The sequence below is a fragment of the Mobula birostris genome, chromosome 5, assembly GCF_030028105.1.
Source record: "Mobula birostris isolate sMobBir1 chromosome 5, sMobBir1.hap1, whole genome shotgun sequence".
Lineage (NCBI taxonomy): Eukaryota > Metazoa > Chordata > Chondrichthyes > Myliobatiformes > Myliobatidae > Mobula > Mobula birostris.
Genome location: NC_092374.1, coordinates 207,246,795 through 207,260,693, shown reverse-complemented (window position 1 = coordinate 207,260,693; position 13,899 = coordinate 207,246,795). Strand labels below are relative to the sequence as shown.

Here is a 13,899-nt window from a genome sequence, read left to right as displayed (position 1 = left end):
GGTGACATATATGTACTTTCACTATCCAGGCCTTGCTCTCTTCTCGCTAATACCATCGGGCCTTAGGTCCCACACCACCAAATTCGGGAACAGTTACCTGAACCAGTACGGATAACTTCACTCACCACAGCTCTGAACTGATCCTGTGACCTACAGACTCACTTTCAAACACTCTTTATAGCTTCTGCTCTCAGTATTATTTTTATTTGCAGTTTGTCTTCTAGAGTAGGTTCATGGTCGGCAAAACATTGTGGGCCGAAGGGCCTGTAATGTGCTGTAGATTTCTATGCTTCTAAACATTGGTTGTTTCTTTGTTCATATATAGATTTTTAAAGAATTTTTATTGTATTTCTTGTTTTCCTGTGAATGCTGCAGGGGACTGAATCTCGATATACTATATAGTAACAGATAAGTACTTTGATAATAAATTTATTTTGAACTCAAATCTGGACATAGTCACTGCAACGACTGACAGACTCACCCCATCTTAAACACCACTCTCTGCACCTTCTGTGGTGTTCAGAAAAGATACCAGCATGGACAGAGGATGGCTGATCAGCAGCAGGCAAAGAGTGGGAATAAAGGGCTCCTTTTCAGATTGACTATGATGTTCTACTGGTGTCTGTGTTGGGACCGCTTCTTTTTACATTATATTTCAATGATTTGGATGATGAAATTGATGGCCTTGTGGCCAAGTTTGCATACCATATGAAGATAAGTGGATGAGAAGATAGTTTTGAGGAAGTAGAGAGGTTACAGAAGGAATTAAACACATTAGGAGAATGGGAAAAGAGGTGGCAGATGGAATATAGTGTCCGCAAGTGTATGGTATGGGAGGGGAGAGGGGAAGGAATAAAAGCTCAGACTACTCTCTAAACAGGAAGAGAATTCAAAAATCTGAGGTTCGAAGGGATTAGGGAGCCCTTGTGCAGGTGAATCAGTGGTGAGGAAGGTACATGCGATGTTAGCATTCATTTCAAGAGGACTGCAATATAAAAGCAAGGATCTAATGCTGAAGCTGTATGGGGCATTGGAGAATTGTGAGTAGTTTTGGACCACTTGTCTCAGAAAGGAAGTGCTGACATTGGGACAGGGAGGGGTCATGAGAATGATTCTGTGAATGAAAGGCTTGTCATAGATTGGGCTTGTCCTCACTGGAGTTTAGAAGAAGGAGGGGGAGATCTTATTGAAACTTATTGAATATTGAAAGGCCTAGACAGAGTGGATGTGATTTTTCCACTGATGTGGGAGTCTAGGACCAGAGGGCAAAGCCTCAAAATAGAGGGATGCCCAAATAGAATAGAGGAATTTCTTTAGCCAGAGGATGGTGAATCTGTGGAATTCATTTGCACAGGCAGCTGTGGAGGCCAGGTCACTGGGTGCATTTAAGGAGGAGACTGATGGGTTCTTGATTAGTGAAAGGTTATGGGAAGAAGGGGTGAGAGGGAACTGGATCAGCCATGATGAAAGGGCAAAGTAGATTTGATAGGCCTAATTCTTCTCCTATCTCTTCTAGGTTTTTGGTCAGACAAGCTTCATAAATTCTTTCCAATCCTGATGAAAGGTGTTGGCCGAAGACATCAATACTTTACTCCTCTCCACAGATGCTGCCTAACCTAGTCTGTTCCTCCAGCATTTTTATATGTTATCTGAACTCTTTGCAGAGTTCCTTACTGGCAAACTTCATCAGCTGTGTCCCATCTTGAAAACGTACCGTCTTTAATGCTTCCTTCACGAGCTCATCCTCCAGATTGGCTTGTATGTGTGCTGCAACATGAAACAAAACAGCTTAGAAGATAGAATCTCAGGCTTGGAGGGAAGCTAAAACTCAAGATTGCTTAATATGATTGCCAGTACACAATTGTAAAGGAGATCAAAATAATTGTTACTCAGATCTGATGCAGCACAAAAAAAAAGTAAGATAACGAACACAATAAATATAAACAACAGGAATTCTGCAGATGCTGGAAATTCAAGCAACACACATCAAAGTTGCTGGTGAACGCAGCAGGCCAGGCAGCATCTCTAGGAAGAAGTACAGTCGACGTTTCAGGCCGAGACCCTAGTCCTGACGAAGGGTCTCGGCCTGAAACGTCGACTGCACCTCTTGCTAGAGATGCTGCCTGACAGTAAATATAAGATAGCTTATGTATATAGATTAATTGTATAGCAGGCACAGGGCTATGGTCTGGGTGCATGTCCATGGGAGGAGGCAGTTTAAATGGTTCATCATGGACTAGTTGCTGTATGGCCTTTTTCTGTGCTGTACTAATCTATAACTTTATGCTCATAAAACACTGGAGTGTCTGTACATAATGTGACTGACAGGAAATGATGAAGTGATGGTAATTGGAGGTGTGATGGGGGGTTTAGTGGGTGGAGGTGTTGATCAGTCTTACTTCTTGGGGAAAGTAACTGTTTTTGAGTCTGGTGATCCTGGCGTGGATGCTGCGTAGCCTCCTCCCCGATGGGAGAAGGACAAACAGGGTGGGTGGGATATATGTCCTTGACGGCAGGTAGGCTGGTGCTGTTGAGTAGTTTGAAATACCAGTTGTGGAGCCTCCCTGTCCACTGCAGTGCAGTTTCTATACCGTGCACTAATGCAACTTGTTAGGAAGTTCTCTACTGCACATCTGTAAATGGAGTGAATAGAGATGTGCAAAGTCCAACTCTCTTCAGCCTCCTCACAGAGTGGAGGTGTTGGTGAGCTTTCCTGATTGTTCTGGGACCATAACACAAGTTAATAAGTGACAGCAGTAGTGCAAAAACTAACTGAAAAGAATGAGTTCTTAGATCGCAAGAAATCCCAGTCTGCCAGGAAAGCCAGCTTCTCTCCACAGTTTACCCTTCCTGCTGCTTCGGAAGAGCAGCCAAAGTACCTAAAGACCCCTCCCACTCTTCAAGAAGGCAGCATCTATCATAAGGTACCCTCACCGCCCTGGACATGCCGTCTTCTCATTACTACTATTGGGGAGGAGGTACAGGTGCCCAAAGATGCACACTCAATGTTTTAGAAACAGCTTCCTCCCCTCAACCATCAGATTTCTGAGCTGTCCATGAACACTACCCCACTATTCATCTCTTGCACTATTTTATATTTTATTGTATCTTATTTTATTTTTTTACATAGCGTCCTGTGCAGAAACCTCAGCTTTGCTCCCATCAGATTTACAAACTCGCTCTCTGCTCCACATTGACAAATACAGTACCGTGCAAAAGTACTTCTGCATAGTATTGTATGTCTTGCACTGCACTGCTGCCACAAAACAACAAATTTCACCGCACACATCAGTGATAATAAACATGATTCTAACTCCAATGGGGAGAAGATACAAAGGCTTGAAAAGACATGCACTGCTGGACTCAAAGACAGCTTCAATCTTGCTCTTCGAACACTGTTAAATGGACGTCTCCAATGATGAGGTGAACTGTCAATCTCTCAAACTACCTTGTTATGGTCCTTGCCCTTTCTCTGTAACGTAACACAACACTCAAACCAATTTCCCTCGGGATCAATAAAGCATGACTATGACTATGGCTCTGCATTCTGGTGCTACTTTTCCCCTGCTATTACTCCTCAACCATCAGGCTCTTGAACAAAAGAGGATAACCTCACTCAACTTCACTCACCTCAACAATAAACTGATCCTAGAACCTATGGATTCGCTTTCTTCATCTCATGTTATTATTTATTTATTTATTATTACCTTTTTTTGCATGTTTGTTGTCTTTTGTAAATTGGTTGTTTGTCTGTCCTGTTGGGCATGGTTTTCAATTGGTTCTTCTTCATTAATCTCGTGGTAGAACGTGGAGCAGCCTTTCTGGCCCTCCCAGCAACCCCGTCAGAACCAAAATTCTATTCCATTCTGTTTCCTTGTATTTACTGTGAATGCCCACAAGTAAATGAATCTGAGGGTTGGATATGGTGGTAAGAAGGCAGCACCCATCATTAAGGACCCCCACCACCCAGGTCAGGCCTTGGTCTTATTGCTACCCTCAGGAAGGAGGGACAGAAGAGTGAAGGCGCACTCAACCATTCAATAACAGCTTCTTCCCCTCCACTATCAGTTTTCTGAATGCATGAACACAACCTCACTACCGTTTTCTAATTTCTATTTCTGCACTATTTATTTAATCCAACTATTTTAAATATACATATATGTGTGTATGGTTTTTAAACGGTAATTCGTGATGGTTCTTTATTATTATACATTGCAATGTACTGCTGATGAAACTTAACGAATTTCACAACACATGTCGGTGATATTAAACCTGATTCCGATTCTGCTGTACGTACAGTGACAATAAATTAACTTTGAACTTCGATGTGCTGATGTTTGGAATGATCTGTACGGATGCCTTGCAAAACAAAGAATATAAAACAGCCCAGCGTAGGGCAGGCCGTTCAGCCCACCAGGTTGTGCTGGTCTTCGTGCCACTTTACACTAAATGCACTTCCCCTGTCTATCATTCACATCCCTCCATTCCTCTCATATTCATGTGACTGTCTAAAACTCTCTTCAATTCCACCAAGCTGCCTGCTTCTACTAATACCCCTGCCACCTATCACTCTAAACTCCCTCCTCCAAGCACTAAAGCACGCTCTCCAGCGTTTAATATTTCTCCCCGGGGAAAGAGTATGACTGTCACCCTTAATTTTAAAAACCTTTAACAGGGTCTCTCCTCAGCCTCCAACACTCTCGGTTTGTCCCACTTCTAATAGCTGTTGTCAGGATGCAGAAGCACATCTGCACCCTCTCTACAATCTTCACTGCATCTTGGTACATGTGACATTAATAAGAAAAGAAAAATTATTATTTACAATTTACAGCAAGGCATTTGATGAGGTACCCCATGCAAGGCTTATTGAGAAAGTAAGGAGGCATGGGATCCAAGGGGACATTGCTTTGTGGATCCAGAACTGGCTTGCCCACAGAAGGCAAAGAGTGGTTGTAAACGGGTCATATTCTGCATGAAGGTCGGTCAGCAGTGGAGTGCCTCAGGGATCTGTTCTGGGACCCTTACTGTTCGTGATTTTTTATAAATGACCTGGATGAGGAAGTGGAGGGATGGGTTAGTAAGTTTGCTGATAACACAAAGGTTGGAGCTGTTGTGGATAGTGTGGAGGGCTGTCAGAGGTTACAGCAGGACATTGATAGGTTGCAAAACTGGTCTGAGAAGTGGCAGATGGAGTTCAACCCAGATAAGTGTGAAGTGGTTCATTTTGGTAGGTGAAATATGATGGCAGAATATAGCATAAATGGTAAGACTCTTGGCAGTGTGGAGGATCAGAGGGATCTTGGGGTCCGAGTCCATAGGACGCTCAAAGCAGCTGCGCAGGTTGACTCTGTGGTTAAGAAGGCGTATGGTATTTTGGCCTTTATCAATCGTGGAATTGAATTTAGGAGCTGAGAGGTAATGTTGCAGCTATATAGGACCCTGGTCAGACCCCACTTGGAGTACTGTGCTCAGTTCTGGTCACCTCACTACAGGAAGCATGTGGAAGCCATAGAAAGGGTGCAGAGGAGATTTACAAGAACGTTGCCTTGTAAAATTGGCACAATCTGCTGTGGAGGCCAAATTATTGAGTATATTTAAAGTGGAGGTTGATAGGTTCTAGATTAATCAAACTGTCAAAGGTTATGGGGATAAGGTAGGAGAATGGGTTGAGAGGGATAATAAATCAGACAAGATGGAGTGGCAAAACAGACTCAATGGTTCCTATGTCTTATTATCGTTAAATTAATATACTTAAGTAAATGTACCGACAGAAAATGGTGATAATTTGTTTACTCATAAAGTGACTGCAATATCCAACGGTAAACCTGCTGCCTGTCCAGACAATTCTACAATCAGCAAAAAGGCTTTTATTAAGAAGAAATGATCTTGTTAAGGCGGAATCAGCCAGCAAGTGACACAGTGTTATGCTCAGGAGAAAGACGGTACTCACTGTCAACTTCATCAAGAATAAACTCATCAGAGGTTATGTCCAGTTCACCCAGCGCGAGCTCGCTACCGTCCACCTGACTCCTCTCCCCCTGCACAGCAGAAAACACAGACACAAGATTCAGCAGATGCTGGAAATCCAGAGCAACACACACAAAATGCTGGAGGAACTCAGCATCATCTATGGCGCGGGGAAGGTGGATGGGTGTGGGGGGAATGAGGTGGGAAATTGAGGAGATAGGTAGAAGAAGCAAAGATTGAAGATTTTTTTGAGCAGCAGCCAATCGAGGATCCAAAGTGCGAGAAGACATAGCTCACTCACGTTTGCCGATTGAGTACGCAAGGCATTGACTCACAGCAGACTGGTGTTTTGAGCAGAGGCCAATCAGCGACTAGGATTGATTGGTAAGAACAAATTAAAATAAGGTACGGGCAAGCGAAGCGACTATAGTGTGAGTGGGCAGGGATAGACTGGGGATTTTGAGGGCTTCAGCTCTTCGAGGCTTCAGTGACGAGAGCCTTGAGTGAGAGCTGTAGGTAGATCTTTTCCCCACAGTTTATTTATTGCTTTTCCTTCTTTAGATTATGAAGACGCACAGTCCTCTTTTATTGCCATTTAGTAATGCATGCATTAAGAAATGATACAATATTTTAAACAATATTTATATTTGTTTCATTAGAACAGTAAGGATGCCAGGCAGGCTAGAATGTTTCTCTTGCCGGATATGGGAAGGCAAGGAGACCTCCAGTGTCCCTGACAACTACACCCACAAGTAGCGCAGGTAGTTACAGCAAAGGTGCAGGACACAGGAAACTGGGTGACAGTCAGGAAGGGGAAAGAGGTTAAGGAGCCAGTGCAGAGTACCCCGTGGCCATCCCCCTTCAACAGCAAGTCTGTCATTTTGGACACTGCTGGGGTGAATGACCTAGCAGAATAAAGTCACGGCGGTCAGGTCTCTGGCACTGAGTCCGGCTCTGTGCCTCAGAAGGGAATGGGCAAGCTAAACAGGGGATTCGTTAGTAAGGGAATAGATAGTAGGTTCTGTGGGACGAATGAGATTTCCCGATGGTATGATGACCCCAGGTGCCAGGGTCCAGGGCATCCCGGATCGAGTCCTCAGCATTCTTAAGTAGGAAGTTGAGCAGCCCGAGGTCGTGGTCCAAGTAGGTGCCAATGACATAGGTAGAAACGTGAAGTGGTTCTGCAAACTGAGTTCAGGGAGTTAGATGCCAGGTTAAAGGGTAGGACATCCAGGGTCATGAAATCAGGATTTTTTACCCAAGCCATATGCTAGCGAGGCCAGAAATAGGAAGATCATACAATTTAACACGTGGCTAAGGAGTTGGTATTGGAGGGCAGACGTCAAGTTTTTGGATCACTGTGCTCTCTTCTAACGAAGGTGGGACCTGTACAGAAGAGACTGTTTGCAGCTGAACTGAAGGGTCCTAGCCGGTATGTTTGATGGTGCTGCACGGTGGTGGGGGGTAGTGAAACTATAGTTGCAGGGAGATGGTAAGATGGTAACCAGAGTGCCAGAACAGGTAGTGGAGAGGTTGTGGAGACAGATATTGTTAAGCCCTCAAAGTCAGGAATCGAAAGGTTGAACATGGTGCAACTAATGTCCTGAGCTGCACGTACTTCATTGCAAGAAGTATCGTAGGAAAGGTGGGTGAGCTCAGGGAAATGATCAACACCTAGAATTATGATATTGTGGCTATTAGTGAGGCTTGGTTACAGGATGGGCAGGACTGGCAGCTCAATATTCTGGGGTTCCATTGTTTTACACGTGACAGAGCAGGAGGGATTAAAAGGGGAAAGGTGGCAGTACTAGTCAGGGAAGCTGTCAAGGAAGTGCTCAGTCAGGGAAGTTGAAGAACTCGTCTATGATGCTTGATGGGTGGAACTGAGAAATAAAAAAGGTATGACCATGTGAATGGGGCTATGTTATAGACCACCAACTAGTCCATGGGATTTAGAGGAACAAGTTTTGTTGCAAGGAACAAAAGGTTGTTAAAGGATGAGATTTTAACTTTCTGCGTATCAACTGGGACCCCCATTCTGTAAAAGGACTAGATGGGATAGAGTTCGTCAAATGTATTGAGGAAAGTTTTCTTAATCAGTACATAAAAGTCTCAATGAGAGGGTGTGCAATACTTGATCTGCTATTAAGGAATGAGACAGGGCAGGTGACAAAAGTTTGTGTAGGAAAACACTTTGCATCTACTGATCATAATGCCATTAGTTTCAAGTAAAGATGGAAAAAGATAGGTCTGGGCCATATGTTGAGATTCTAAATTGGAGAAAGGCCAATTTTGATGGTATCAGAAATGATCTGGCAAGACTGGTTTGGGACAGGCTGTTTTTTGGCAAAAGTGTACTTGGTAAGTGAGAGGCCTTCAAAAGTGAATTTTTGAGGGCACAAAGCTTGTATGTAGCCGTCAGAATAAAAACGTAAAGGTAACAGGTGTAGGCAACCTTTGTATTCAAGATATTGAGGCCCTGGTTAAAATAAATGGAGGAGCACAGCAAGCAGGAGCAAGTGAGGTACTTATGCAGTATAAGAAATGTAAGAGAACACTGAAGAAAGAAATGAGCAGGGTGAAAAGAAGGCATTTGTTGCCTTAGTGGACAAGGTGAAGGAAAAACCTAAGGGAGTCTACAGGTATGTTAAGAGCAAAGAGACAAAATTGGTCCTCTGGAAGGCCAGAATGGTAATCCATGCGTGAGGCTGAAACGGATGGGGGAGATCACAAGTGGATTTTTTCCATCTGTATTTACTTAGGAGACAGACACAGATTCTATAGAAGTGAGGCAAAGCAGCATTAACTTCATTGATCCTATACAGACTACAGAGGAGGAGGCATTTGCTACCTTGAGGCAAATTAAAATGGATAAATCCACAGGTGCTCCCTTGGACCCTGCGGGAGGCAAGTGCAGAAATTGTATGGATCCTGGCAGAGATATTTAAATCATCCTTAGTGACAGGTGAGGTACCAGAAGACTGGAGGATATCGAATATTGTTCTGGTGTACAAGAAAGCCTTTAAAAATAAACCAGGAAATTATAGGCCTCTGAGCCTGACATCAGTGGTGGGAAAGTTACTGAAAGATATTCTAAGGGACTGGAGATATGAGTATTTGGACAGAAAGGGAATGGCTAGGGATAGTCAGCAGGGCTTCGTGGCTGATAGGTCTTATGGAGTTTTCCGAGGAAGTTACTGGGAAAGTTGATGGAGGAAAGGCAGTGGATGTTGTCTACATGGGTTTTAGTAAGGCATCTGACAAGGTCCCGGATGGGGGGCTGGTCAAGAAGGTTCAGTCGTTCAGCGTTCAAGACAAGATAGTAAATTGGCTTTGTGGGAGAAGCCAGAGCGTGGTAGTAGTTGGTTGCCTCTCTGACTGGAAACTTGTGACCAGTGGAGTTCACAGGGATCAGTGCTGGGTCCGTTCTTCATCATCTATATCAATGATCTGGATCATAATGTGGTTACCTGGACCAGCAAATTTCCAAATGGCACCAAGATTGGGGGTATTGTAGACAGCAAGGAAGACAATCAGAGCTTGCAGCGGGATGGGTTAATGGGGAGGTGCTGATCAGCCTTAGTACTTTGGGATATTAACTTATGAGTCTGGTGGTCCCGACATACACTGCCCTCTAAATTGTACAGATGCACATCTGCATAGACTGGAATGTCGCACACACACAGCTGGAATTGGACACAGCTCGAAAATGTTTACAAACATTCAAGATTTTCTTTGTTGCACTGTACGTCAAAATACCCTTACTAATGAAACCAAAGTACGTGATTTTTCAATTCTCATTGTAAATATTCACAGCATGCATACTACATAAAAAAATCCTCACCACCCCCAACAGCAGAGCGATCCCCTCCCTTAACACCTCCCCAACACAGTGATGATCCCTCCTCATCACCTCCCCAACAGTGACGATCCCTCCTCACCAACTCCCCAACACAGTGACGATCCCTCCTCACCAACTTCCCAACACTGTGACGATCCCTCTTCACCAACTCCAACACAGTGACGATCCCTCCTCACCAACTCCCCAACACAGTGACGATCCCTCCTCACCAACTCCCCAACACAGTAACGATCCCTCCTCACCAACTCCCCAACACAGTGACAATCCCTCCTCACCAACTGCCCAAGACTGTGACGATCCCTCCTCACCACCTCCCCAACACAGTGACGATCCCTCCTCACCAACTGCCCGACACAGTGACGATCCCTCCTCACCACCTCCCCAACACAGTGACGATCCCTCCTCACCAACTCCCCAACACAGTGACGATCCCTCCTCACCAACTCCCCAACACAGTGACGATCCCTCCTCATCACCTCCCCAACACAGTGACGATCCCTCCTCACCACTTCCCCAACACAGTGACGATCCCTCCTCACCACTTCCCCAACACAGTGACGATCCCTCCTCAGCAACTCCCCAACACAGTGACGATCCCTCCTCACCAACTGCCCAACAGTGACGATCCCTCCTCATCACCTCCCCAACACAGTGACGATCCCTCCTCACCAACTCCAACACAGTGACGATCCCTCCTCATCACCTCCCCAACACAGTGACGATCCCTCCTCACCAACTCTCCAACACAGTAACGATCCCTCCTCACCACTTCCCCAACACAGTGACAATCCCTCCTCACCAACTGCCCAACACAGTGATGATCCCTCCTCACCAACTCTCCAACACAGTAACGATCCCTCCTCACCAACTCCAACACAGTGACGATCCCTCCTCACCACCTCCCCAACACAGTGACGATCCCTCCTCACCACCTCCCCAACACAGTGACGATCCCTCCTCACCAACTCCCCAACACAGTGACGATCCCTCCTCACCAACTGCCCAACAGTGATGATCCCTCCTCACCAACTCTCCAACACAGTAACGATCCCTCCTCACCAACTCCAACAGTGACGATCCCTCCTCATCACCTCCCCAACACAGTGACGATCCCTCCTCACCAACTCCCCAACAGTGACGATCCCTCCTCACCAATTCCCCAACAGTGACGATCCCTCCTCACCACCTCCCCAACACAGTGACGATCCCTCCTCACCACCTCCCCAACACAGTGACGATCCCTCCTCACCAACTCCCCAACACAGTGACGATCCCTCCTCACCAACTGCCCAACAGTGATGATCCCTCCTCACCAACTCTCCAACACAGTAACGATCCCTCCTCACCAACTCCAACAGTGACGATCCCTCCTCATCACCTCCCCAACACAGTGACGATCCCTCCTCACCAACTCCCCAACAGTGACGATCCCTCCTCACCAATTCCCCAACAGTGACGATCCCTCCTCATCAACTCCCCAACAGTGACGATCCCTCCTCACCAATTCCCCAATACAGTGACGATCCCTCACCAATTCCCCAACACAGTGACGATCCCTCCGCACCAACTCCCCAACACAGTGACGATCCCTCCTCACCAACTCCCCAACACAGTGACGATCCCTCCTCACCAACTCCCCAACACAGTGACGATCCCTCCTCACCACTTCCCCAACACAGTGACGATCCCTCCTCACCAACTCCCCAACACAGTGACGATCCCTCCTCACCAACTCCCCAACACAGGGACGATCCCTCCTCACCAACTCCCCAACACAGTGACGATCCCTCCTCACCACTTCCCCAACACAGTGACGATCCCTCCTCACCAACTCCCCAACACAGTGACGATCCCTCCTCACCAACTCCCCAACAGTGACGATCCCTCCTCACCAATTCCCCAACAGTGACGATCCCTCCGCACCAACTCCCCAACACAGTGACGATCCCTCCGCACCAACTCCCCAACACAGTGACGATCCCTCCTCACCAACTCCCCAACACAGTGACGATCCCTCCTCACCAACTCCCCAACACAGGGACGATCCCTCCTCACCAACTCCCCAACACAGTGACGATCCCTCCTCACCACTTCCCCAACACAGTGACGATCCCTCCTCACCAACTCCCCAACACAGGGACGATCCCTCCTCACCAACTCCCCAACACAGTGACGATCCCTCCTCACCAACTCCCCAACACAGTGACGATCCCTCCTCACCACTTCCCCAACACAGTGACGATCCCTCCTCACCAACTCCCCAACACAGTGACGATCCCTCCTCACCACTTCCCCAACACAGTGACGATCCCTCCTCACCACTTCCCCAACACAGTGACGATCCCTCCTCACCAACTCCCCAACACAGTGACGATCCCTCCTCACCAACTCCCCAACACAGTGACGATCCCTCCTCACCAACTCCCCAACACAGTGACGATCCCTCCTCACCAACTCCCCAACACAGTGACGATCCCTCCTCACCAACTCCCCAACACAGTGACGATCCCTCCTCACCACTTCCCCAACACAGTGACGATCCCTCCTCACCAACTCCCCAACACAGTGACGATCCCTCCTCACCACTTCCCCAACACAGTGACGATCCCTCCTCACCAACTCCCCAACACAGTGACGATCCCTCCTCACCAACTCCCCAACACAGTGACGATCCCTCCTCACCAACTCCCCAACACAGTGACGATCCCTCCTCACCAACTCCCCAACACAGTGACGATCCCTCCTCACCAACTCCCCAACACAGTGACGATCCCTCCTCACCAACTCCCCAACACAGTGACGATCCCTCCTCACCAACTCCCCAACACAGTGACGATCCCTCCTCACCACTTCCCCAACACAGTGACGATCCCTCCTCACCAACTCCCCAACACAGTGACAATCCCTCCTCACCAACTCCCCAACACAGTGACGATCCCTCCTCACCAACTCCCCAACACAGTGACGATCCCTCCTCACCAACTCCCCAACACAGTGACGATCCCTCCTCACCAACTCCCCAACACAGTGACGATCCCTCCTCACCACTTCCCCAACACAGTGACGATCCCTCCTCACCAACTCCCCAACACAGTGACAATCCCTCCTCACCAACTCCCCAACACAGTGACGATCCCTCCTCATCACCTCCCCAACACAGTGACGATCCCTCCTCACCACTTCCCCAACACAGTGACGATCCCTCCTCACCAACTCCCCAACACAGTGACGATCCCTCCTCACCACTTCCCCAACACAGTGACGATCCCTCCTCATCACCTCCCCAACACAGTGACGATCCCTCCGCACCAACTCCCCAACACAGTGACGATCCCTCCTCACCAACTCCCCAACACAGTGACGATCCCTCCTCACCAACTCCCCAACACAGTGACGATCCCTCCTCACCAACTCCCCAACACAGTGACGATCCCTCCTCACCAACTCCCCAACACAGTGACGATCCCTCCTCACCAACTCCCCAACACAGTGACGATCCCTCCTCACCAACTCCCCAACACAGTGACGATCCCTCCTCACCAACTCCCCAACACAGTGACGATCCCTCCTCACCACTTCCCCAACACAGTGACGATCCCTCCTCACCAACTCCCCAACACAGTGACGATCCCTCCCCAACACAGCTGTGATCCATTACTTCCTCCCCAACACTACGGTGATCCCTCCTCACTCCCTCCAACACTGCGACCATCCCTCCTCACCACCACCCTGACAACCGGCGATCCCTCCTGGTCTCCACAGCACCACGGCGATCCCTCACCACCCCAACACAGTGGCGATCCCTACTCCTCTCCCCAACACCACCTCCAACACTTCGGCACTCCCTCAGCACCCGAGACTCCGCGGCGCTCCCTCATCTCCGCCCCACTACCCTGGCGCTCCCTCATCATCGCCTCCTACACCGCGGCGCTCCTTCACAATCACCCGTCCCTCACCTGGACGCTGCTACCCACCTCCGTCGCCATTGCAGCCTCATCCGGGTGATCTGTCACCTCAGCGGAAAGACAACTGAGATTAACTACAGCTCCCAGCATTCCTCGCCGCCATCC

The 13,899-nt window shown here is 47.8% G+C and overlaps 1 protein-coding gene across 2 annotated transcripts in view; it reads right to left on the bottom strand.

Annotated features, from left to right (window-relative positions):
- The window catches only part of vps52 (VPS52 subunit of GARP complex), an 80,614-nt gene extending 66,718 nt beyond the window's left edge, over window positions 1-13,896 (bottom strand). The window contains exons 1-3 of one of the 2 annotated variants that reach the window (XM_072259420.1): window positions 13,804-13,896; window positions 5,951-6,038; window positions 1,715-1,767 (exon numbers count right to left, since the gene is read on the bottom strand). In XM_072259420.1, coding sequence (XP_072115521.1) covers window positions 1,715-1,767; window positions 5,951-6,038; window positions 13,804-13,884 — 222 coding nt within the window. In that variant the 5' untranslated portion in view covers window positions 13,885-13,896. Of the gene's footprint in view, window positions 1-1,714; window positions 1,768-5,950; window positions 6,039-13,785 lie in introns of both variants that reach the window. The other variant, XM_072259419.1, reaches the window with a different exon arrangement.
- Between the last annotated feature and the right edge of the window lie 3 nt (window positions 13,897-13,899).